The sequence below is a fragment of the Loxodonta africana genome, chromosome 4 (assembly GCF_030014295.1).
Source record: "Loxodonta africana isolate mLoxAfr1 chromosome 4, mLoxAfr1.hap2, whole genome shotgun sequence".
In the NCBI taxonomy this organism is placed as follows: Eukaryota; Metazoa; Chordata; class Mammalia; order Proboscidea; family Elephantidae; genus Loxodonta; species Loxodonta africana.
In genome coordinates, this window is record NC_087345.1 from 29,007,106 (window position 1) to 29,034,425 (window position 27,320).

The 27,320-nt window shown below is 41.2% G+C and overlaps 1 protein-coding gene across 2 annotated transcripts in view; it reads right to left on the reverse strand.

Annotated features, from left to right (window-relative positions):
* Positions 1-27,320, reverse strand: part of DRAM1 (DNA damage regulated autophagy modulator 1) — a 53,266-nt gene that overhangs the window by 22,602 nt on the left and 3,344 nt on the right. For both annotated transcript variants that reach the window (XM_023538878.2, XM_003405294.4), the window contains exons 2-3: positions 5,470-5,537; positions 1,926-2,068 (exon numbers count right to left, since the gene is read on the reverse strand). In XM_023538878.2, the coding sequence (XP_023394646.1) occupies positions 1,926-2,068; positions 5,470-5,537 (211 nt within the window). The remainder of the gene's footprint in view (positions 1-1,925; positions 2,069-5,469; positions 5,538-27,320) is intronic.

Below are 27,320 nucleotides of genomic sequence, written 5' to 3' on the forward strand. Positions count from 1 at the left end.
TGGCAACTGGTGTCTTGGTTTTTTAGGTGGGTGGTTCTAAAGAAGATATTGTGTAACATAGTGAAGGGCTCTTCCCCCTGACCACTCAGTAAACACAGCACTTTATTACAGTATCCCTCCCTATAGACAGATGACAGGAGGCCCCTCCTGGTTCAGGTCAGACAGGACTCTCTAATGATGGTCTGACTTCACGCAGGAGCGGACTTCATGCAGGAGCGGACATCAGAGAATGGATGGAAACAGACTGTGAAGGCAAATGGCCTGAGGTTATTTTACTACCAGATCAACACCTGGATGCAGCCCCTCACGCTGCTGCTTCAGCGTACAGATGCGTACTTTACCAGTCAGCTAAGTGGGAGAGATGAAAATAAGCACCACACCAGATCACCCCACCTCTGTCACGAAGAAAGTGAAAGGGGTACCCCAGACCAGAACCACAATTCCCCCAGGGAGTTACTTCTGTTCTGCTCTCGCATAGAGACAATAAACTGGTCACTCTCGAATCAACTCTGATGCATGGTGACGCCATGTGTGTCAGGGTAAACCTGTGCTCCACACGAGATTTTGAACGGCTGAATTTTCAGAGGTAGATCACCGGGCCTTTCTTCCACGGTGTCTCTGGGTGGACTTGAACCTCCAACCCTTGGTTAGCAGCCTAGCAAGTTAAATGTTTCCACCACCAGGGATACCTATAGAGACAGTAGGCAATGGGGCAGGCAGGCCTGCAGTCATGTGAACCTCTAATGGTGAGCTGATAATGCCCATGATGGCATCAACTACTGACCATGAGTGCTGTACCTAATCTCCTTGACTCTCTGCAATAACCCGATGAGGTGGGCATTAGTATAGTTAGTATTCATTGGAAATACAGCAATTAAATATTTTTGAAATATAAAGTATTGTCTCCAGAGACAAACAGGTTCCATGCCTTCCAGAAAGAGACTAGGAGATGAACAAGAGGAATCCACAAGTTAGAATAATGAAGGGTTTTTCTAAACACTTGACACAGTGAGAAGACATAGAGCAGACTCCGCTGGCATTGTCATACAAATTAATTCTCTCGAGTGGGACCATATTTTGACTCTGCCACCCATTAGCTAAGGAACCCTAAGCAAGCTGTTTCACCTCCATGCACCCATACCCTCACCTGTGAATGGCAGAGATCAGGTACTGCTCTCCAAATTAGATGCCAGAGGCTCAAGTGGTAGAATCTGCAAATAACACACACACATACGCACACTAATACTGACACATGCTCTCACACCCACTTATACACATGTTAACACACACTCTCACACAGAGACACACTCACACCACACCCTTACACACACCACATGCTTACGTATGTTCACACGTACTATCAATACATATTCTCACATAAACTCACAGTCATGCACACATGTATTTTCACACTTAGCAAAACCATAACAATGGCAGAAGTAGCTCTCTCAACACATCAAACCGTATCAACAAAAATGTGGCGCACTGCAGCCTGCTGGAAGCACATTCTCTTATAACTGTACAAACATGCTCACCCATCTCTCCAATGTACCAGGCAGGACTGACTTTCCCATTTTTATAAACTCATCGACAATTTAAACCCGTTGCCATCCAGTCGATTCCAACTCATAGCAACTGTATAGGACAGAGCAGAACTGCCCGATAGGGTTTCCAAGGAGCACCCAGTGGATTCCAACTGCCGACCTTTCGGTTAGCAGCTATGGCTCTTAACCACTATGCCACCAGGGTTTCCTACTAGTATTAACGTGGAAAAGAAAGTATTGGGTCAAGATCACAAATCTAGGCTCAGCAATGACCTCCATGCTCACTTTTGAGCTCTCGAGCATCTCTCTTGTATTTCTGCTTCACTCCCCAGACACATATACTTAATCACCCCCGATAACCAAAAACATCTCCCATCATACCTGAAAATTGGCTACAATGCCCATTCCGATACATCCCACTAATCCAAGAACTAACGACACCAGGTTAAAAACAGGAGTGTTGAAATACCAAGTTTCATTTTGCTTCTCTACTATTTTATATCTTGTGTACATCGTGGCTGCACCTGAAAAAGAAAGACACTTTGATGAACTTTCATCATGTGATTTTTTAGAACGAAAAACACAGAAGCAGTTTTGTATCACTTTAAAAAGATTTCTACTTTCCCTGAAGCAACAGAGGAAGGAGATTCAGGAATAGGACGAAGAAAGGAACGTGTGGCTAACTGCCTCCATGAGCGACTGCCCCTTTGCCATGAGACCAGAACTGGATGTGCCGCCCAACTACCATAACTGAGCATTTTCATCAAAGATTCTATAGAAGAATCCTGATCAAAAAGGGGAAAATGAAAAAAAGAATTTCAAAGTCTCATGGAATCCAGATTTTCTGGGCCATGGAGGCTGAATGAACCCCTGAAACTATTGCTCTGAGATCATCTTTAAACTTTAAACCAAAAATATCCCCTGAAGTCTTCTTAAAACCAAACAATAATTTAGCTTAACTTAATGTCTGCCTTGAGCACTGCTCTTTTAAGAACTATCTATATAGGATCAAACTGACAACAGCAACTCGAAAGATTAGATAAGAAACTTATGGGACAGTGAAACTTAGGGGACAGTGAGTTTATGTTAATGGGGGAGGAACGACGCAGAAAAGAATATAATCAACATGACTGAATTGTACACGTAAAAACTTGAATTGTTGTATGGTTTTGCTGTGTATATTCTCAACAACAACAAAATAAAATATTTAAAAAAGAAATATAAAGCTACAGCAATCAAAACAATTTGGTATTAGTATAATAGTAGACACACAGACCAATGGAATAAAATTGAGAGTCCAGAAATAAACCCATATATCTTTGGTCAAACTGATTTTCAAAAAGGGAGCTAAGTCCATTCAATGGGTAAAGACTAATCTCTTCAATAAATGGTGCTGGGACAACTGGATCTCCACATACAAAAGAGTGAAGTCGGATGCCTACCTCACACCACATGAGAATTGACTCAAAATGGATCAATGCCCTAAATATAAAAGCTAAAACCATAAAACCGTTAGAACAAAACTTAGAAGTAATGTTTCAGGACTTAGTTTTCAATAATGGGTTCTTATCTATGATACCAAAAGCTAAAGCAATTAAAGAGATACATCGGATTTCATTAAAAATAAAAACTTTTGTGCACCAAAAGGACTTTATCAAGGAAGTGAAGTGGCTGCCCACAGAATGGGAGAAAATATTTGGGAACCATAAGGGCTTAATATCCAGAATATATAAAGAACTACAACTCAACAACAAAAAGACAAACAATCCAATTAAAAAAAAGGCAAACTTGAATAGACATTTCACCATAGAAGATATACAAATGGACAACAAGCACATGAAAAGATTCTCAAGGTTATTAATCATTTATTTGTGTGTATGTGCGTGTGTGTGTGCTGTCGAGATTCCAACTCAGAGCAATCCTGTAGGACAGAGTAGAACTGCCCCCATAGGGTTTCCTAGGCTGTAATCTTTACAGAAGCAGACTGCCACATCTCCCTCCTGAGGAGTGGCTGGTGGATTCGAACTGCTGACCTTCTGGTTAGCAGCTGAGCATTTTCACCACTGCACCGTTAGGGTTCCTTGAGTATACATATGATGGAATATTATTCAGCCATAAAGAGAAACAAAGTTTTGATGCATGCTATGACACTGAAGAACCTTGAAAACATTACGCTGAGTGAAATCAGTCAGACACAAAAAGACAAATATTGTATGATCTCACTTATATGAAATACCTAGCACAGGCAAACGTACAGAGACCAAAGTTTATCAGTGGTTACAAGGGGTGCGTGAGAGGGGAAAGGAGGAGTATTGTTAAGGCGTATGAATGTCTGTTTAGGGTGGTAAACTTTGGAAATGGATAGTGGCAATGCTTATACAGGATGTCATATAATGTCACTGAATTATATGCATAAAAATAACTGGGCAAAGGTTTTGTTATATATGTTTCACTACAATAAAACCTTTTAAAAAATAAAACATATAAATATATAGGCTTGCACAGAAACAATCTTTTCTCCCTGCTTCAACTAATATGTTTATGTCAGATTCTGCCTTGCCTGGAAGCAAATAGCCTTATTTAACACTTGTTCATGATAAAATAATCCATTTTCCAGTTCTGGACTCTTGGCAATGGTGGTGTAAGAGGGCTTTACTGACTGCATATTTCTATTTCCCCTTACTTGCTTCACAAACCTTGGGTACCACAGTGGTAACAGGGTCAAACAGTCTCTACCAAGGAGGATGAACAAATTCCAAAGACGCTAGGTCACTAACCAGGGTTTTCAGCACCTCTGCTGGTTACATGAGAGGCTCTTGGCAAACATTTAATTGCTCCATAGAGTAGGGAATTGTGGAAGGAGTAAGAGAAAGAGGCCTACATCGATACATCCAGATCGCCATGGCAGGCTGAGCTTTTCATCCCTTACAGTTAATTGGCTCATGATAGGTTGGATCATGTCCACTGCCTCTCAGGTGATGGAGTCACAGTGTGCATTTAGGCAACTGAAAAGAAAAATCTTATTTTTCTTTGGAGACAAACTTTCTTACTTTATTTTTGCCCTTTCTCTAACAGGTGGGATAATGCCTTTGTTAATGGTTGTCAGGCTTCAGTCATCATCCAAGTCGTCTAGAGTGCTTGTTTACAATACATATTCTTGGGCCTCACTGCCAAAATTTCTGACTGAGTAGCTCTGCCACAGGGCCTGGGAACATGCATTTTAACCAGCACTCCATATGAGTTCAATGTAAGCTGCCTTCAGGACACACTTTGAAAAACATTGTGGTTAAGCGTTAGGCTGCTAACCAAAAGGTCGGCAGTTTGAATCCACCAGCTGCTCCTTGGAAATCTTAGCGGGAAACTCTGCTCTGTCCTATAGGGTCCCTATGAGTTGTAATCGACTTGACGGCAACAGATTTAGTCTGGTTTTTGGTATGGATTGTGTGTCTTTGGATGTAAATCACCATTTAAAAAAATCACAGTGCATTTTAAATTCATTTGAAGAATTTGGTATTTAAAACCATCTATAGCAAATCCTGGAAACCCTGGTGGTGTAGTGGATAAGTGCTGTGGCTGCTAACCAAAAGGTCGGCGTTCAAATCCACCAGGCGCTCCTTGGAAACTCTATGGGGCAGTTCTACTCTGTCCTATAGGGTCACTATGAGTCGGAATCAACTCGATGGCAATGGGTTTGGTTTTTATAGCAAATCCTGTGAAAAATTATCAGATAAAGTGAAGAAGCGTTCCATAATGAAGCCATAAAATAAGACTGGATTTTTAGTCAGATAAGTTTCTTAAAGTATGGCAAAATTCTAAATGGGAAGGCTATACTTTAAAAGAACCACACAAAAACCATAACTAACACGTTTTACTTTACATGGGATTGTAAACTTTCATTTATTTGTAACGATGGTTATGCACTTACCAAGAAATGCAGAGAAGTTTATCATGAATCCAAAAATACCACTCTCTGGAGGTGTTGTCCCTGTGTCACTACAAAAGAAATGTCCAGGTTATTACAAAGGAATTCTAGTTCAGAACTCTGGGCAGGCATGGGATGGACAGGTTGGACACTGTCCAACTGAGTGCTTGGCCACTTTGAATTCCGAAGATCTGGTCTGATTTTGTTCTAAAGCCATTTTCATCTCAGCTCTCAAAAATCTAAAATTCATTTTCCTACCACAAGAGATTACTTTTTTTTTTCTTTATAGTAAAAAGCCAGGAGGTGTTAAAGGTGAGTGGTGTTGGTGTTTCTCAAATGATGGACTTGATAAAACCTCCTGTGTGTTCAGTTCTCAGGGAAGAACTGAGTGTGACTGCTTAAAAAAAGAAAGAAAGAAACTGATATAAGATCATGTTTGACAATTCCTAACATGGAAAACCCTAAATGAGATGGCTTGATACAGCGGCTCCAACAATGGACTCAAATATACCAATGATCATGAAGACGGCACAGAACCAGGCAACGTTTTGTTCTGCTATACATAAGGTTGCAATCAGTCAGAGGCAGCTCAATGGCAACCAACAACATACACATAAACATCATTTTAATTTTTTTAACTAAATTTTAAGACAAGAGTTTGCATTGCTGAAAATATACTGATGAAAACCTGAGTAATATATTGATTGCCGTCAGTACTTTAGGAGCCCTGGTGGTACAGTGGTTAAGTATTTGGCTGCTGAGAGAAAGGTTGGTGGTTCAAACCCAGCAGCCACTCTGTGGGAGAAAGATGTGACAGGAGGCTGATCACCAGATTACCTGTAGGGAACAATTTCACATTTTTCACCACATGAAAGATTCTGCTTCTAGGTGCGGCTGGCATCTGTCTCTTGCCCAACCCCATAGCACCTTCCTACAGAATCAAAGCATCTTTGCAAATTTACAGTCCCTGATGGGGCAGGTGACCCAATAAGCAAGGTAAACACGGGCTTTCTTGTGCTTACTTATTAATCTGTAGTGAACGATTTCACTACAGATGATCTGGTAAGCAAGGAAAGCACTGTGCTGACCATGTCTATTGGATAATCTGCCCTGTGTGGCAGTCTGCTTCCATAGAGATTTACAGACTTGGAAACCCTACCCGGTAGTTCTACTCTGTCCTATAGGGTGGCTATGAGTGGAATCGACTTGACGGCACACAACAATAATATCAGTACTTTGTAGAAACAACAGAGAATCAACTATATACTAATTGTGATGGAGTAATTATTTTAATGAAGGAGCCCGGGTGGAGCAAGCAGTTTGCCATCTGAGGCTAACCTAAAGGTTGGCAGTTCGAACCATCTTATGGCTTCATAGAAGAAAGGCCTGGCAAACTGCTTGCATAAAGATTACAGCCAAGAAAACCCTATAGAGTAATTCTATTCTGTAACACATGGGGTTGCCATGCGTCAGGAGCCGACTCAACAGCAGCTAACAATTATTTTAGCAAAGAAACAGTTTCTATAAAGCATCTTCAGGTACAGTTGGAAGTTGCATTTGATATGCTTTTTTCTATTCATTAATGCAAAGTTTTAATCTTTTACAGTTCCAGGTTGCTCACATAGAGCAACTTTTCTAGTCTTAAATGGATGGCAAAAGAGCTCCCAGCATGAAGCAACTTGTACCTGGTTTGAGTGTTTCCACATTTAAAAACAACTCTGGAATTTAAGTATGAAAAACTGACCACAACGAGAAGGCACGCATCAGTGGTTGAAGCTTGCATCAGAAACCTGTCTGTGCAGAAAACAGGAAGCTTTAAGTTTCATGAGCACATAATACTAAAGGAGGAGTTTGAAGAAATACAAGGAATATAACCAGAACGCTCCTTAGAAGTGAGAATGCTGTGCCCTTGGAATGCTTACTTTAGACATGTCATCAAGAAAGACAATTACTAGAAAAGAACACCATGTCTGATGAAGTAGAGGGTCAGCAAAAATGAGGAAAACCCTCAATGTGATGGATCAACACAACAGCCACAATAATGGACTCAAACATACCAACGATGGTGAAGATGGTAGAGGATCTGGCAACATTTCATTCTGTTATACATAAGGTCGCCCTGAGTCAGACCTGACTGGACAGCAACTAACAACATAAAGAAGTTAATATTCCCCTTACAACAAACGCCTTCATTGCCAATTATTTCAATCACAGCATCGTTTATAACCTGTAAGAATCTGAAGGATTTAGTACTGAACATTACTTTTCCTACAATAACCATTTTTCACGCTACAGGAATGCTGAGGTGAAAAAGGCTGCCCAATGTACAAGATGCCCCTCTGAGCAGCATGTGGTGCCAAGTGGGCACTGAGGCAGGGATAGGAACCAGTAACGGGAAGAAGGCAGAGAGACCAGGTAGCTCATATCCTTGGGCTATGCTTTTACCAGAAGGTTAACTTTCCCAGGGAAATCAAGTCTCCCTCTTTTGGTCTCAGGGTATAAAAGAGCTGCTACTAGGTGACTCATCCTAGAGTACAGGTAGCCCCTGACTTACGCTGTATTCAAGTCATGACAAACCACACGCGCAGGACCATCAGTGTACCTGGAACATCGCATCTTCCTAGGAGGAAGTTATGGGAAAATGCATGTGGTGGATATGGAAAAAAAAATTGCTGAGTTATGTGAACATGCTCCAAGCATCTGATCATGATAACATGGAAGAGACTGGTGGAAAAATCGTCCATATGGCAAGAACAGTGAATTTAGAACTTGATATTGCCGATATAGAACAGGACATAGATCATGAAGAAGGGAAATTGACAGATCAGGACTTGCTGGATTTTGAAGAGGAAAGAAATGTTGAAGAAGAAACAACGGAGAAGAGGAAGGAGAGAAGTTGTCAAAACATTTTAGAGTAAGAGGATTAGCTGGAGTTACTGACTAGAAATGTTATATCCATTCCCAGGGATAAAACAAATGATCCAGAAACTTCCACATGTGGAGTTATTACTGCAACTGACAAAATGCCAATGTGGTCCAACCCTTCTTCTTCGCTGGGAGTAAATTTTTATGATTTGTGTATTTTTTATATATGTACGTTTATATTAAAATATACCTGTAAGCTTATATGTAAAGTTTCCAACTCCCGAAGAAAAAAAATAAAGCTTTGATTTACAAAGATACTGGTAATAAAAGGCAATAATAATGAAAACTAAAAAAAAAAAAAAAGAGGTATTCTACTTATGTCACAACCGACTTATGAATGGAACCCCATCGTAGTTGGGGACTACCTGCACTTGCAACCACAGTCTAAGAGTAACCTGCCACCTCACACATGCCACATGCCAGGAGTTGGAGGAGAGAGAGACGTGCAAGGAAGATGACTGTTTGCTTGTTGTGGAGAAAAAGGAAATGGAAGAGCAAAAAGGATACTTAGGAGGGTAGGTAGGTGGGGGGAAAAAGGTGCTCCAACAGGAAATGAGAATATGACTAGACTCATATGAACATTTGCATACAAGTATTTGTATGTGCTATATATACATTCATATGTATAATAGAGCACATAGGGGACACAGTTACGGAAACTTCCTGTTGTTGTTACGTGCCTTCGAGTTGGTTCTGACTCACAGTGACCCTATGTACAGCAGAACGAAACTCTGTCTGTACCTGCACCATCCTCATGATTGTTGTTATGTTTGAGCCCATTGTTGCAGCCACTGTGTCAATCCATCTCATTGAGGGTCTTCCTCTTTTTCACTGACCCTATACTTTACCAAGCATGATGTCCTTCTCCAGGGACTGGTCCCTTCTGATAACATGTCCAAAGTACATAAGACGAAGTCTCACCATCCTTGCTTCTACGGAGCATTCTGGCTATACTTATTCGAAGACAGATTTGCTTGTTCTTCTGGCAGTCCATGGTATACTCAATATTCATCAACACCATAAAAGCATCAATTCTTCTTTGGTCTTCCTTATTCACTGTCCAGCTTTCTCATGCATAATATGGGGCAACAAATACTGTGGCTTGGGTCAGGTGCACCTTAGTCCTTAAAGTGATATCTTTGCTTAATAACACTTTAAAGAGGTCTTCTGCACCAGATTTGCCCAATGCAATACTCATTTGATTTCTTGACTGCTGCTTCCATGAGTGTTGATTTTGGATCCAAGTAAAACGAAATCCTTTACAACTTCAATCTTTTCTCCATTTATCATGATGTTGCTTATTGATACACTTGTGAGGATTTTTGTTTTCTTTATGTTGAGGTGTAATCCATACTGAAGGCTGTAGTCTTTGATGTTTGTCAGTAAGTGCTTCAAGTCCTCTTCCCTTTCAGTAAGTAAGGTTGTGTCATTTGCATAACACAAGTTGTTAATGAGTTTTCCTCTAATCCTGTTCCTTCGATCTTCTTCATATAGCCCAGCTTCTTGGATTATTTGCTCAGCATAAAGATTGAAAAAGTATGGTGAAAGGATACAGCACTGACGCATACCTTTCCTGATTCTAAACCATGCAGTACCCCCTTGTTCTATTAGAATGACTGCCTCTTGGTCTATGTACACATTCCTCATGAGCACAATTTAGTGTTCTGGAATCCCCATTCTTCACAATGTTTAACAACCTGTGACATGCAGATGACACAACCTTGTTTGCTGTAAGCGAAGAGGGCTTTAAGTATGCACTGATGAAAATCAAAGGCTACAGCCTTCAGTATGAATTACACCTCAACATAAAGAAAACAAAAATCCTCGTAACTGGACTGACCAATAAACAACATCATGATAAATGCAGAAAAAATTGCAGTTGTCAAGGATTTCATTTTACTTGGATCCACAATCGATGGCCATGGAAACAGCAGTTAAGAAATCAAATCAGGGACATCTAGGTCACTTGGCATAGCACAGTTTATGAAGAAAATGTTCTGCATCCCACTTTAGTGAGTGGTGTCTGAGGTCTTAAAAGCTGTCAAGCAGCAAATTAAGATGCATCAATTGGTCCCAACCCACCTGGAGCAAAGGCGAATGAAGAACACCAAAGACTCAGGGAACTGCTTCAGGGATAAGAAAAGCTAATTGTTCATTTGCTTGTGGTTTAGAAGCTATTATGTTTAGAGCTGTTTCTAGGGTAGGCTATGCCTAGGAAATCAGTTTATGTCCACATTTCCTGTATTTACACTTCTACAAAGCAAGCCGACCGTGGAAAATTCCAAGTAGTTCCTATAACATCCTTCCCTGGCCTAATTTATGAGGTAGGCTAGTGCAGAATCACTTGATGCTCTAAGGAATGAAAACAATCTTAAGAAAACATGCCTGCTAATTAATGTCAGCCTTTCCCATACTTGGTCAAACTCTGTTCTTAAAATCTTCAGACACATGTGATTCCATTACTCCAGAGCCTGGAGTTAAGATGTACTGGAGGGGCTTATATGCTGACAAGATGCTGACAACATTATCTGTGTCCCCAGTCTATGGCTGATTAAATTGTCCTAAAACTCAGTACTTAGAACCTAAAAAACTTAATGCACCAGTAAGAGGAAACCATTACTTCCTTTATCATCACAATATTTAAATACCCAGTGCCATCGAGTTGATTCCGACTCATAGCAACCCTATAGGACAGAGTAGAACTGCCCCAAAGAGTATTATTTTAAAGGAATGTTTCATAATAATATCGTGCTACATTTTAATTTTGTTAGGTGCCGTCGAGTCAATTTTCAACTCATAACAACCCCATCTGACAGAGTAGAACTGCCCCATAAGGTTTTCTAGAAAGAAACCCTGGTGGCACAGTGGTTAAGTGATCAACTGCTACCTGAAAAGTCAGCAGTCTGAACCCACCAGCTGCACCAGGGGAGAAAAATGTGGCAGTCTGCTTCTGTAAAGATTTACAGCCTATGGAAACCCTACGGGGCAGTGCTGCTCTGTCCTATAGGGTCACTGTGAGTTGGAATCAACTCAACAGCACACAACAACAATAACAACCTTTATGGGAGCAGATGGCCAGGTCTTTCTCCCACAGATCAGATGGGTGGGTTCCAACTGCCAATCATTCAGTTAGCAAACAAGTGCTTTATTGTCGTGCCACCAGGGCTCCTTGTATTAGGTACTTTGATTAGGGCTACCTTTTTGGTAGTTTCACTTGATGCTGATTATTCAACACTGGAAGACACCATACAACTATAGCTACTACTTTTAAATGTAAAAAGAATTTCCTGCTCATAAATATGAAAAACCTTTGTGCTATATTTTACAATTAAAAAAAGAAAAAATGCAAACAACTTGCTCTTTTCTCACATTATCCATATGCAATTTGCCCATTTTCCATCAATCCAAGTCCACTCATCAAAAAAAAAATTTAATTAAGCACCTCATAAGCATTCAGCTGCTAACCAAAAGGTCGCAGTTCAAATCATCAGCCGCTCCACGGGAGACAGACAAGGCAGTCAGCTTCCGTAAAGATTTACAGCCTTGGAAACCCTAGGGGGCAGTTCTACTCTGCCCTATAGGGTTGCTATGGGTCAGAATTGATTCGACGGCAGTGGGTTTCCGTTTTTCGGAAGTGTCAGGACCACCACTCATCTGCATGTTTGTCATACTGTGATGACTTGAGTACTACTATGATGTTGGAAGCTACTCCATCAGTCTCAAATACCAGCAGAGTTGCCCATGGTGAACAGATTTCAACAGTTTCAGACTAATACAAACCAGAAAGAAAGGTATGTTGATCTACTTCTGAAAATTAATCAAAAAATAAACCAAACCCAGTGCCGTCAAGTCGATTCCGACTCATAGCGACCCTATAGGACAGAGTAGACCTGCCCCATAGGGTTTCCAAGGAGCACCTTGCAGATTCAAACTGCTGACCCTTATGGTTAGCAGCCATAGCACTTAACCACTACACCACCAGGGTTTCCTCTTCTGAAAATTAGCCAACAAAAATCCTCAAGGACAACTAAGTATCAGGAACTCTGCTAGGTAATGGTGCTATAATTAAAGGCTAAAGCCATTTTCTTAATATCATCGTCTCCTCAGCACAGCCCCACACCCAGCCCAGTTCCTGAAGTTGTTTTTCTCCTCAGAACTTGTTTGAAAAGAAACTGCCACCAACTAGCCAGAATTGGCTGAAATAGATCCTGCCCTCCATCCCGGCACTCCAAATGACCTTTATAGCTCATTAACTGCCTCAGAAAAACCAAAAACCAAACCAATTGCCGTTGAGTTGATTCCGACTGTAGGGTAATGCTATTCAGCTGTATGCATGCCCTCCCTAATGGAATCAGCCTTGCTCTCCCCTGAACCATGCTGGGGATGAATTCGGGATGGACTCAGGCTAAGGTACAAGGCTGGGAGTGGCATGACTGGGCCAGCAGCCAAGGCCAAGGAATGCCTTAGCAACAAGAAGGAAAACATCTGGGCCTGGATGTTAAGTCCCTGGGAACACTGACTACCCAAGGACGTGGGAGAAAAATGATGAGCCTTGGTCCCAGCTGGAATGGTATATAAGCCTGTGTCACTTGCTAGGTGGTTGTGGAAAATACTGCAGCTGGCCACCACTAGAGAGCAGATGCTTGTCTGTGTAAGGAAGTTTCCCTGAATAAACGCGTAAATCTGGAAAGGGCTATGTGTCAGTTCTTCGGATTATCTGCCAGGACGCACAGTGAGGGTCTTTCCTTGCTGGGGCTGTCCCCTAACACCAATTCATAGCGACCCTGTAGGACAGAGTAGAACTGCCCCATAGGGTTTCCAAGGAGTGCCTTGTAGATTTGAACTGCCAACCTTTCAGTTATCAGCCACAGCTCTTAACCACTATGCCACCAGGGTTTCCTTAATTGCCACATGCACGGTAGATGCTCTGTCCCTGGGTAGACCGCTAACATGCTAATGAACAAAAATGGCTAACTTCCTCCTATGTAGGGAATCAAACCCGGGCCTTAGAAAATGATTACTCATTCTAAAACAATTTTGTATTCTGATACTGATCCTGCCTGTATAAACCAGCCTCGACAAGCTGCCTGCGAGCAGTCTTACGAGGCCCTTAGCCCGACTGTCTCCTTGCTTGGTCAAACCAATAAAGTAGCCTCTCGTTCTCTCCAACTCAGTATCTGTCATTTTGGCCCTGGATGAAGTCGCGCCAAGTAGAACCCAGAGTTCCCAGCAAAGTAGAGATGAAAAGATAACAATTCACTACCTTCAAAAATCTTAATATCTAACAAGTAATTTAAAGATGAATTGATTCAACATGAAGTTAATGAATACCTTCCACATAATAAGTAATTTTGTAGGCACAGGGACTATAGCCGTGAACAATACAGAAAACGTCCCTCTCTCACAGAACTTAGATTGTTGTAAGTAAGCAGAGGCAATAAAAATCTATTACCTAGTAGTGATGAATGCTGGGAAGAAAAATAAAGCCAGACAGGGAGACAGAAAGAGATGGGTGACCTGCTGCTGCCTTTAGACAGAGTAATGTGGAAAGGCCGCTTTGAACAGAGACCTGAATGAAGTGGAGGAGTAAGCACTGGATCATCTGAGCCGGGAAAATGACAAGCAGAGGGAACGGTTAAGTGCAAAGTCGTGAAATGGCACAGTATGTTAGGGGAAGAGAGCAAGGAGGCCAGTGTGGCTGGAGCAGTATGAGCTCAGAGAAGAGGAGGATGTGTGCGTGCACATGAGGGGGTCATGAAGAGTCATGCTAAGGGCTCTGAATGTCATTCTAAGCACTATGGGAGGTCACTGAGGGCTGACAGCAGGGAAGTGATGGACGTTGATTGCCTATTTTAAAGGATGTTGCAAAGAGATTGTGGGGGACAACTGTGGAATCAGGCAGACCACTGGGAAGCTATTTCAGTAGTCTGTCAAGAAATGACAGCGGCTTGGATCAGGGTGGTAATGAAGAACGACGTGAAAAGTGGTCAGATTTGGGGAAGATTTTTAAGGGTAGGTTCTAGAAACCACCCCTGCTTGGACTACAGCTACTACTGCTACAAAAAAAAAAAAAAAAGTAATTAACATTTTCCTCAGTTACACTGTGCAAGGCACATCTTATTTAATCTTCACAACATTACAAGGAAGATACATATTGTGTCCCCATCTCAAAGATAAAGAACCTGAGTCTTAGAAAAGTAAATTGCCCAAGGTAACACAGATAGTAAAAGGGGAAGCCAGGCTATACATCTTAACTCCTTGCTGCCAAGTCGATTCTAACTCCTAGCGACCCCACAGGACAGAGTAGAACTGCCCCATAGTGTTTCCTAGGCTGTAGTCTTTATGAAAGAAGATTGCCACATCTTTCTCTCACAGAGAGGTTGGTTGGGTTCAAGCCGCTGACCTTTCAGTTAATAAAAGAGCACTTAACCACTGCACCACCAGGGCTTCGGCCATACATCTAGAGCTGTCTGATTCAATGGGCATAACTTAAGAACTCTTCTTTATAGTGGCGTATTATGTTCCTTTAAGCCTATTACCTAACACTTTCATTTGGGTTTAAAGTACTGTGCATCTACAATCAGGTGTGAATCAGCTGTCCCTCTGGAGCCTCTCTAAGTTGTCCTGGGCATACCATAACTCTTCTATGCAAGTCCTTGATTGCCTGGAATGCAACTGATCTCAGGTAAAGAAGACTCTTAATTAAATTGGGATTATGCCCTTATATCTGAAAGCTGGCAGCCCCACATCAGTCAAGGCGTTTGAGTAATACTCAAACTAATGCCTTTTAGTAGGAATAAGAAAAAAGGTCACAATTTAATTTAGTGAAAAAAAGGAATCTGAAGCACTCAAACGACAAAGGAAAATTTCCATTAAACGGAGGAGAAATAATATATTTACAGTTAGCTCAGCAGCCAGATAATACTTTACCCACTACCTCCATTAAGTCTCAGGCTGTGAAAGTTTGAGATCTTCAATTTTCTTAGGATGTATTTCAAAGCATTAACTATTTGCGTTATGCTTTTTTTGAATAAAATAGTACATTTCAAATTTTCACTTCAAGGGTGGTCCTTTTCTAGAAATAAATTTTAAATAGCATGTCCAACTTTTCATTCTCATGACACTATGGTTTAGAGGTATGAGTTAATGAAGGATAATTACTGTACTGCAAAGACTAAAATGTCATTAAAATCGTGTCAGAATATATGTTTTCTTGCACACAGACATCACTATCTAAACACTATCTCAGAGGAGGCAGAGCTAACATGGTACAACAGACAATCATCACACCATCCCTCTGCAGCAAAGACCCAAAAAACTAAAACAGATGCAAACGTCAATCCTGGAACCCTAATTACCAAACAAAGGAACAAAGAACTCGATCAAGCACCAAATGGGATAAGAAACTGAAAGAGAACAAAGAACGAGGAGAGCTAGGAGTGGAGACCCTATACCAGCTAACAAGGCCAGGTTCACTATCTTGGGCCTCAGTCACCAAAGAACTCAGACAGAGAGTACAGGAAGACAAATTCACGGAGCTCCCAACAGGAGACAGAGCACCCAGTAACCAGGGATACACTTTCCCACCCTACACTTTTCTTCCCTGTGCAAGACCTTGGCTCCCTGCGAACAGGCCACAGTCACTCAGCTTGAGAGATACCACCAACTCACTGCTGCCAGAATTCACCATCTTGGGCTACAGCTGCCAAAGAACTCCAGACTAGTGAATATAGGAAGGGAACTTCACAGAGCTCCCAGCAGGAGACAAAGCACCACGTAACCTGGGATACACGCTTCCCCCCCCACCACATCCTTTTCCCTCTATGTGGCCTCCACTGCTTGCTCAGTCAGAGAAACACTATCTGACTTGCACTGAGGTCCATCCCACCCCCAATGGCCAGCCCCTTCAGTGCCATTTCTTGTTTGGTTTGTATTTGTTTGTTTATTTTTATTTTTTGCTTCTCTCCCTTTTCTTTCTCCTGCCCAGGTAGCCCCATGTGCCATCCCTTCCCCTTCTTGACAGGCTCTGATTTTTTGGCCTGTTTGCTTTGGGGCTTTTTCATTTTTGACTTTTTTTGTTGTTTTTGTCTCTCTCCCTTCCTCCTTTTTCTTTCTCCCGCTGAGCTAGCCCTTTGTCCCATCCCCTCCTCTTCTTGAGAGGCTCTGATTTTTTTGTTTTGTTTTGTTCGCTTTTTGTTTGTTTGTTTGTTGTTTATTTGTTTGGTTTTTTATTTTTGGGGGGGGGCTTCCCCTGTTGTGTCTTTTTCCCTTCTTTCCTTTCCTTTCTTCTGCCCAGATAGCCCGATGTGCCATTCCCTCAACTTCTTGATGGGCTGTGATTTTTGGGGTTTGTTCGCTTGGTTTTTTTTTTTTCCTTCTTCTTTTTTTCTGTTTCTTCTCTCTCAACTTTCCTTTCTCCCACCCACCCAGCCTTGTGCAGAACCCCTACCCCTTCTGGAGGGGCCATGCTGCACAGTTCAGTTGGACAGTCACTGCTCATGGCCTCCTTGGGTCTGCACCATGGTCACCAACCAGCTCCTTCTGTGCCATTTTGTTTATTTTTGTTTGTTTTGGTCTTTTTTTTGTTGTTGTTGTTGTTGTTTCTTCTCTCCCCGCCCCCCTTTCCTTTCCCTCATCCACCCAGCCCTGTATGCCGCCCCCAATTCTTAATGGGCTGTTCTGTACCACTTGGCTGGAGAGCCTCTGGCACAAGGGCTCCCCGATCTGTGCTGGCCTTACAGGCCAGCTCCCTCAGCACCATATTTTATACTTATCTTTTCCCTTCTCCTTTTCTTTCTCCCTCCCACCTAGGCCCTGTGCTGTCTCTGCCCCTTCCTGAAGGGCCATGCTGTAACAGCTGGCAAGAAAGACATCAGTTTGCCGCCACCCCAATTCTGTCCCCCCAACAGCTGGTGCCCCCACTTTTTTTGTTGTTGTTTTTATTCATTTGTTTGATTGATGGTTTCTTCTCCTTCTCCTCTTTCTTTTCCTTTCTCCTGCCCACCTAGCCCCATCTGCCACCCACACTGCTTCTCAACAGGCCAAGTCATACCACTAGGCTAGAGAGCCAGCAGCACACAGTCTTGCTGGGTCTACCCTGAACCCATCCACCAAATCCTACCACACCACCATTTTACTTACTTTTGTTCTACTTCATTTTTGTTTTTCTTTTTTTTTTTTACCTTTGTTTTTCTCTCCTTTCACCCACCCACTTATCTCCGCACATCACATCCTCTTCTTTCCCTCCTGCCTATCTGCACCATGCATGGAGTGCCACACTCACAAGCAGTACCAATACAGTCCCCCAGGCCCCACCCTGCACTATCCCCCAGCCCCGCCCCATCACCCCCAGTTTGTGCCACAAAATACCCATCCCCACCCTTCCACCGTCACTGGACCTGCCCTGCTGCACCATAGCTGTCCACTTGGACAAGGTGGTGAGAAGTATCATGCCCACAGGCAAACAAGCACCAAAACATGCCCAGCCCACCTTTCAGACATAACCAAATGAAACAAAAAAGCAGGACAAAATAATCAAATCTACAATCAATAAATGAATGAAATAATTCCTGAATGTCTCAGAGACAGCAGACAAAATCAAAACATAAAAAAACAGGAGACATCAGAATGAGTCCAGCACAACTAGATGGTGCCTGGCCACCACTGCCAACTCTGACAGAGATCACAATAGAGGGTCCCAGGCAGAGCTGGAGAAAAATGTAGAACAAAATTCTAACTCATTAAAAAAAAAATGAGACTTACTGGTCTGACACAGGCTGGAGAAACCCCGAGAGTATGGCCCCCAGACACCCCTTTAGCTCCGTAATGAAGTCATTCCTGAGGCTCACCCTTCAGCCAAAGATTAAACAGGCCCATGAAAGAGACTAAAGGGGATCACCAGCCCAGGGGCAAGAACTAGAAGGAAGGAAGGGACAGGAAAGCTGGTAATAGGAACCCAAGGTCGAGAAGGGGAGACATGTCGTGAGGTTGGCAACCAATGTCACAAAACAATATGTGTACTAACTGTTTAATGAAAAGCTAGTTTGTGCTGTAAACCTTCATCTAAAGTACAATAAAAAATAAAAACAGGAGAGGATGGCTCCAGAAAGCAACCAAAACAAAACATCAGATGACCTTCTGCTAGAAGAAAAGGCACTGGAAAAACCTGATATGGAATTCTGAATTCAGGGTTCTCCAACAGACGAAGGAAAATGCTGACAAAAATAAGGAAAAAATAGGCAAAATCATGGAAAAGACAGACAAAATCATGGAACAGACAGACAAAACAATGGAATAAATCAGGAAAATGATGCAGGAACAAAATATCAAAATATAATAAACAATTAGAAATCATACAAAAACAGCAATTAGAAATCCAAAAAATTAACAAGATTTCAGGAATGAATAGTGCAATATAGGTCTTAAGCACAAATTTAAAACAATGGACAGAATCAGCAAAAGTGAAGACAAATCCTTGGATATCACTTTGTTTAAGAAAAAAATCAGAGAAAAGAACAATATGGGATACAATCAAAAACTAACATTTGCGTGTGATTGGAGTTCCAGAATAGGGGGAAAAATGGAAAACACAGAGAGGATGACTGAAAATTTGTTCACAGAAAAGGTCCCTAATATTATGAAAGATGAAAAGCTGAGTATTCAAGAAACTCAACCAACCCCATATAGGATAGACCCCAAAAGAAAAACATCAAGACATACTCACTAAAACCAAAGAGAAAGAATCCTGAGAGTAGCTCGAGAAAAATGAAAAGTCACATACACAGGGAAAACAATATGACTAGGCTCTGGTTACTCAGCAGAAACCATGCAGGCAAGAAGGCAATGGGATGACATAAATAAAATCTTGAAGGAAAAAACTGCCAGTCAAGAATAATAGATCCTGCAAAGCTCTCTCAAATATGATGGCAAAATTAGGACATTTCCAGATAAACAGAAATTAAGGGAATATGTAAAATCCAAACCAAACTTACAAAAATTATTAAAGGGAGTCCTTCATTTAGAGAACCAACATCAGACAACAACCTGAATCTAACACATAAGACAGCATCAGCCAGATACCAACCTATATAATGAACTCTAAAGGATAAAACAAAACTAAAAAATTTACAACAGGGAACCAGAGATGTCAATCTGTAAATGACAACATCAGAACAATAAAAGAGGAAATAAATGGTGTAGGTATAGAACTTTGAAATGGAGAGGAAATCAAAACATTACCAAGTAATAAAAGACTGCTTTGAACTTAGGAAGATGGGATAAATTTCAAGGTAATCACAAAGAAAGTTAACAAATCTACTCATCAAAATTGGAAGAAAAACATATAGTCTCAGTAAACACAAAATCTACAAAAATGAAATGAATTCAAAAAAAGAAATACACAAACAAAAGGAATTCAGCACAGAAGAGTAAAAGGAACAAAGAAAACGTCAGCACCACAGAAAAAGTACTACAAAATGACAGCAATAAACTCACACCTATCAATAATTACACTGAATGTAAATCACTTAAACATACCCATAAAGAGACAGACAGTGACAGAATGGATAAAAAAACAGGACTCATCAATATTCTGTCTACAAGAGACACACCTTAGAAACAAAGACATAAATTTACTAAAAATCAAAGGGTGGAAAAAAATATATCGAGCCAACTAAAAAACTAACCCACTGCCATCAAGTCAATTCCGACTCACGGCGACCCTATAGGACAGGGTAGAACTGCCCCACAGAGTTTCCAAGGATGCCTGGCGCATTCGAACTGCCGGCCTCTTGGTTAACAGCCATAGCACTTAACCACTACGCCACCAGGGTTTCCATCAACCAACAGCTACCAAAAAAGGGTAAGAGTAGCAATACTAATCTCAGATAAAATACACTTTAAAACAAAAATCTACCATAAAAGACAAAGAAGGGCATTATATAGTGATTAAAAAGACAATCCACCATGAAAACATAACCACAATAAATATCTACACACCCAGTGACAGGGCTCCAGAATATATAAAACAAACTCTAACAGCTCTGAAAAGAGAAATTAACAGTTCCACAATCATAGTAGTAGACTTCAACACATCACCCTCGGTAAAGGACAGAACATCTAGAAAGAAACTCAACAAAGATACAGAAGATCTACAGGCCACAATCAACCAACTTGACCTCATAGACATACAAAGAACAATCCACCCAACAGCAGCAAAGTACACATTCTTTTCCAATGCACGTGCAACATTTTCCAGAATAGACCACATTTTAGGCCACAAAGCAACCCTCAACAAAATCCAAAACACTATAATAATAAAAAGTATCTACTCTGGTCACAATGCCATCAAAGTAGAAATTAGTAACGGGAAGAGCAAGGGAAAAAAAATCAAATACATGGAAACTGAATAACGCTGTGCTTAAAAACCATTGGGTAATAGAAGAGATGAAAGACAGAATCAAAAGATTCCAAGAATGAGAACAAAGCATGCCAAAACGTTCAGGACACAGCAAAGGCAGAGCTCAGAGGTCAATTTATAGCATTGGACGCACACATCAAAAAAAGGACAAAATCAATACATTAGCTACACAACTTGAACAAAGTGAAAAGAGAACAGCAAAAGAAGCCCACAACCAGCAGAAGAAAGGAAATAATAAAGATCAGAGCAGAAATAAATGAAATAGAGAATAGAAAAACAGCAGAAAGAATTAACAAAACCCAAAGTTGGTTCTTTGAAAGGATCAACAAAATCAACAAACCACTGACAAAACTGACAAAAGAAAAACAGGCAAGGATGCAAATAACCCAAATAAGAAACAAAATGGGGGACATTACAACAGACGCAACTAAATATTGACCATCTCAGTCCCTATTGTTACAGCTCAATAAAGACCGAAACCAAACTAGTTGCCGTCAAGTCATTTTCAACTCACGGTGACCCAATGTGAGTCAGAGTAGAGCTGTGCTCCATAAAGTTCTCAATAGCTGATTTTTCTAAAGTAGATTGCCAGGCCTTTTTTCTGAGGCACCTCTGGGTGGGTTAGAACTGCCAACATTTCATTTAGTAGTCAATCACTTAACCTTTTGTGCTACCCAGGCAGCCCTTACAGTTGAATAAAATCCACTGTCAGTCGAGTCAATCCCAACCCATAGCGACCCTATAAGTCAGAGTAGAACTGCCTCATAGGGTTTCCAAGGATTCAAACTGTGTAAGTCAGAGTAGAACTGCCCCACAGGGTTTCCAAGGAGCAGCTGGTGCATTCAAACTGCCGAACTTTTAGTTAGCAGCTGAGGAGTTAACCATAAGAAAGCAAATATCACCACTGCCGAAGGTTCAATGTAGTCAATAATCAAAAAACGTTGGTTTAGGAAGGTTTAGTTGCTATGGTGACGTGGTTGGCTTGCAGCTGGGGTGGTGACAAGGCTGAAGCAGGCCCAGGTCTGCCTCTCCCAGCTGAGATTCATGGATTCCAGGTAAACTGGAGGAACAAGCATCACGAAGAGAAATATATACAAAAAGGCTGTTATGCTGAAGCGTAACTGTTATTTCAGAAGTCCAGCATCTGGTTTACTTAACAATACAAAATACATTAAATGATTCCCCAAATCACCTAACTGTTAGCATCATGTGTGTATTACAGTAAGTTTTTGCTTGGTTTTTTAATAAATATTATTTGTTCCTGGAAAATAAAAAGGTGGTTTAAGCAGGAAATCATTAAGAGGTATATGCATACATTCACACCACAAACATTTTAACTTAAAGCATATAAATGTTGTCATCGATTGAATTATATCCCCCAAAAAATGTCTGTATCAACTTGGTTAGGCCGTGATTCCAAGTATCGTGTGGTTGTCCTCCATTTTGTGACTGTATGTTGAGAGGATTAGGGGGCGATTGTAACACCACCCTTACCCAGGTCACCTCCCTGATCCAAGGTAAAGGGAGTTTCCCTGGGGTGTGGCCTGCATCAGCTTTTCTCTCTTAAGAGATAAAAGGAAAGGGAAGCATCAGAGAGCTAGGGATCTCATACCACCAAGACAGCCGCACCAGTAGCAGAGCGCATCCTTTGGACCCGGGGTCTCTGCGCCTGAGAAGCTCCTCGACCAGGGGAACATTGAGGACAAGGACCTTCCCCCAGAGCCAACAGTGAGAGAAAGCTGTCCCCTAGAGCCTACGTCCTAAATTTGGACTCGTAACTTACTAGACTGTGAGAAAAGAAATTTCTCTTTCTTAAAGCCATCCACTTGTGGTATTTCTGTTATGGCAGCGCTAGATGACTAAGACAAATCTTCATTCATTTGCCCTTGTGTTGGTGCAGGACCAAGGCTGACAGATGAGCACAGGTCCACTGTACGGCTTCCTGGCATATAAACCACATCCACTCTGAGTCATCTCATTTCCAGCTTTGTGTTTCTTTCAAAATTCTTAACACTTTTGAAGCAATTTGGGTACAGAATCTTTCCAGTTTTTTTTTTTAAATAAGTTTTTCTAAATCTTGTTCCTACAGTTGCCATATCCACTACCAAATGAACAGCAGTTTTTGATAACTTGTTCTTTTCTGAATCTTTCCAAAGCATTCAACTGAGTTTTCTTAGAAAATCATAATTCTCTCTCTCTTTTTTTTTTTACCTTTGACAGTTTATGTGTATTTGGTTAAATGACACAACTGCAAAGCCAACTCTTCAGACAAGGATTGGACTGGACAATTGGTTGGAGACGGATGCTGGTGAGGAGTGAGCTTCTTGGATCAGGTGGACACTTGAGACTATGTTGGCATCTCCTCCCTGAAGGGGAGATGAGAGGGTACAGGGGGTCTGAAGCTGGTGAAATGGACACGAAAAGAGAGAGCGGAGGGAGGGAGCGGGCTGTCTCATTAGGGGGAGAGCAATTGGGAGTATGTAGCAAGCTATATATAAGTTTCTGTGTAACAGACTGATTTGATTTGTAAACTTTTACTTAAAGCACAATAAAAATTTTAAAAAATAAATCACACAACTGCAATAAAAAATACAACTATCATAAACACATTTGGAACGAACACAGGTGACAACTGATAAGCATAGAGTAAAACAGGTGGGAGGAGAAACAAGCAAGCAGCCCAGAGAGTGGCCATCAGGCTGGGAAAGGTCTTCGGGGCCACTGGCTTTGGTCAATGTTTTTAAGAAAGTGGAGGTTATCTGTTAACTCAGCAAGTTGATTAAGGTGAACTGGTTAAGAGAGGAGCCCCTGGGTGGTGCAAGCAGTTAATGCACTGGGCTGCTAACTGAAAGGTTGGAGGTTCAAGTCCACCCAGAGGCACCTTGGAAGAAAGGCCTGGCAATCTACTTCTAAAAAAATCAGCCATTGAAAAACCTATGGGGCACAGTTCTACTCTGACACTCATGTAGTCGCCATGAATCTGAGTCAACTCAACAGCAACTGGTTTGGTTAAGAGAGTTTCTGCTATCTTCACCAATAAACCTATCACTGATAAAATTAGCCACCAATGAAGCATCCTTTCCCATTTAACACTAGCACATCTATCCAGACCCGTGTGTACTGACTGGTCCATGGATAATACCAATGTTGTTGTGGTGTGCCTTTGAGGCCATTCCAACTCACAGAGACCCATATAGGGCAGAGTAGAACTGCCTCACAGGGCTTTTAAGACTGTAATCTTTACAGAAGCAGATTGTCACATCCTTCTCCCACGTAGTGGCTGGTGGGTTCAAACTGATAACCTCTGGGTTAGCAGCTGATCACTTAACCACTGTGCCACCAGCACTCCTTGGTAACGTTAAGAGCAAACGCTTATACAGAACTTATTATGTTCTTGGACCAGGGTGTTAATGAATTCTAAGTGAGTTCATACATTAATTCATGAGGTAGGTGCTATTATTAACCCAGAGAGAAGCAGAGAGAGGTCAAGTAACTTGTTCAAAGTCCTATAACTGGGGCACATGTTGTTGTTAGGTGCCGACTCATACTGAGCCTATGTACAACAGAACAAAACCTTGCCTGGTCCTGCGCCACCCTCACAGTCATCGTTATGCTTGAGCACTGTTGCAGTCACTGTGTCAATCCATCTCATTGAGGGTCTTTCTCATGGGGTATGTGATGGAGTAGTATTCTAACCTGGACTGTCTGTTCAATAGCTGTTGCTCTGAACCCTGACACTGTGATCCCCCTCACTATGATGATCAAATGTTGTAAATATCTAACAATACAAGTCAAATTAAACACAAAGTGAAATTTCAAGTCTTGTAAAACATGGAGGATTTCATGAAGTCACTGGAAGTGGTGTTGGGGAACAGGCAGAATTGCAACCAAAGTCAATGAACAAAGAGGGAGCTAGAAGAATCAGTTAACGATTGAGGAGAAAACTGACAAGGTTAATAAAAGAGGCCCATGTGGTATAAATGATCTTATTGAACATTAAACCAGTATTTACTGAGCTCCCACAATGTGCCACCCACTGTTGTAGGTACTGGGGATACAGCCTTGAACAAACACCAAATCTCTACACTCATGGAGCTTATATTTATTCTCTGTAAGAGACAGACCATAAACATCACTATCCTGACAGATAGATAAAGAATGACCCTTGGAAAAACTGAAGTTATCAAACATTTTTTGCAAAAATGAACCTTTTCATATTCTCCTTCAAAAGCCAAGTGCTAATGGAAAACTTTGGGAAAGGATAAGGGTGATGGCTGGACAAAATGATAAACATAATTAATCACACGTGAGGACTGCTGAAAAGGCAAATGTTTTGTTACATACATATTACCACAATTTTAAAAAATTAAAAAAAAAAGCCAAATGTGAAATACCCACCCACTGCCATCAAGTCAATTCCTACTCATAGCAACCCTATAGGGCAGAGTAGAACTGCCCCATAGGGTCTCCAAGGCTGTAATCTTTACAGAAGCAAACTGCCACAACTTTCTCCCACAGAACAGCTAGTGGGTTAGAACCATGGGTTTGAACCACTGACCTTTTGATTAGCACCAGAGCACTTAACCACTGGGACACCAGAGCTCCTTAAATGTGAAATAGAGGACTTTATATCATGCAATCATAAAACTATTGGAAAAAATATGCACCTCCACTTAAAGAAATCAGTACCTGAACCACTCTTTGTTCATAGTAAAAATTAGATAGACGCGTAGTTGCAACTATAACCTAAATTTTGTGATTGTTAACTAACTAAATGTAAGATAGAGTGTTTTCCTGATTTTAGATTCATTTTCAAATTAAAGATCCAACCAAACCTCTCTTTATTTAGCATGAAATGTTGGCCCCCTTTGTAAAGTGACTTGGTTCTAGTTGACCTGTTTTTCTGCCACCAATCACTGAGCAAGGATCGTGGTCCTAAGGAGGATGACCAAAGATCATTACCCATCCAGCAAAACCGTACTTGGCCCAAAAGGTAAGATGAGTGTTCAGAATGCCAGGGTTCAGAATTAATAAAACTTTAAGCATTAAGGGCCACAAAATATTCTGGAAGGATGTGACATATGTCGACGAAGAGATATCTATTAGCCAAAGGAGTTAATCAATAAAGTTGATTCGACAAATTAAGAATGAGTGTGCTGGAGAGCGTGGGCATGCCCTTATAAAGATCTGAACTAATCCTTTGAGGTTTACTTTTATTTGTCCTAGGTTTTGACATCCCTTGCCTAAAGAGTTTCACATTATGTTCTTCCTGCTTGCTAAATTTACTGGCTGTTTGAATACCACGTTTTAAATCTAATTTTCTGATAAGAAACCCATACATTTGCTAAAAAATACATATAAAAAGGTATGCCAGCAACAGCCTTATTCCCACCCTTATTCCTCATCTGCTCAGGGCTCACTGAGTGTGACCTCCTCCTCCCTCCACCATATACGGATAAACTTCTATTGATTTCTTCATGCAGGCAAATACAAAAATGTATTATTTTTCTCCACTTTTTTTTTCTCACTTACTTTGTTCTGCATCTTGCTTTTTTGTAAGTAACAACGTATCTCGGAGATTTTTTCATACCAGTTTATTGACACATAGAGTATACTATGTATAAAAAAAGGTGCCCTGGTGGTGCAGTGGTTAACTGCTCAGCTGCTAAGTGAAAGTTTGGCAGTTCAAATCCACCAGCTGCTTCAGTAAAGATTTACAGTCTTGGAACCTTATGGGGAAGCTCTACTCTGTCCTACGGGGTCGCTATGAGCTGGATATGTATAGAGATCTTTTGCTTAAGGAATACTTTAAATAAACGACATTTATTTAACCAGTCTTCTACTGGTGGACATTTGTATTGTTCCCAATCTTTTGCTACAATTAGTAATCTTGCAGATATGCCATTCTTCACAAGAGAGGAAATATATGTATCAAAAAAAAATAAACACACACACATTCTCTCCAGTCGGTTCCAACCCATAGTGACCCCATGTACAACAGAATGAAACATTGCGTAGTGGTCCTGTGTGCCATTCTCACAATAGTAAACATGTTTGAGCCCGCTGTTGCAGCCACTGTGTCAATCCATTTCATTGACGGTCTTCCTCTTTTTTGCACTCTACTTAACCAAGAATGATGTCCTCCAAAGACTGGTCCTTCCTGATAATATGTACAAAGTAAGCGAGACAAAGTCTCACCATCCTCGCATACACACATATATATATTTGTGATTCTGACAGATATTACCAAGGTCCCCTCAGAGCAATCAAAAACTGAATCAATTTATATTCCCACCAGCAATGTATGTATGAGAAAGCCTGTTTCCCTAAAGTCTCACCCATAGAGCGTGGATCTCTGCCAATCCAGCGGAGCCCTGGTGGCGTAGTAGTTAAGAGCTATAGCTGCTAACCAAAAGGTTGGCAGTTTGAATCCACCAGTCGCTCCTTGGAAGCCCTATGGGGCAGTCCTACATTGTCATAGATGAAAAATGGCATTAGTGAAGTTTTAAGT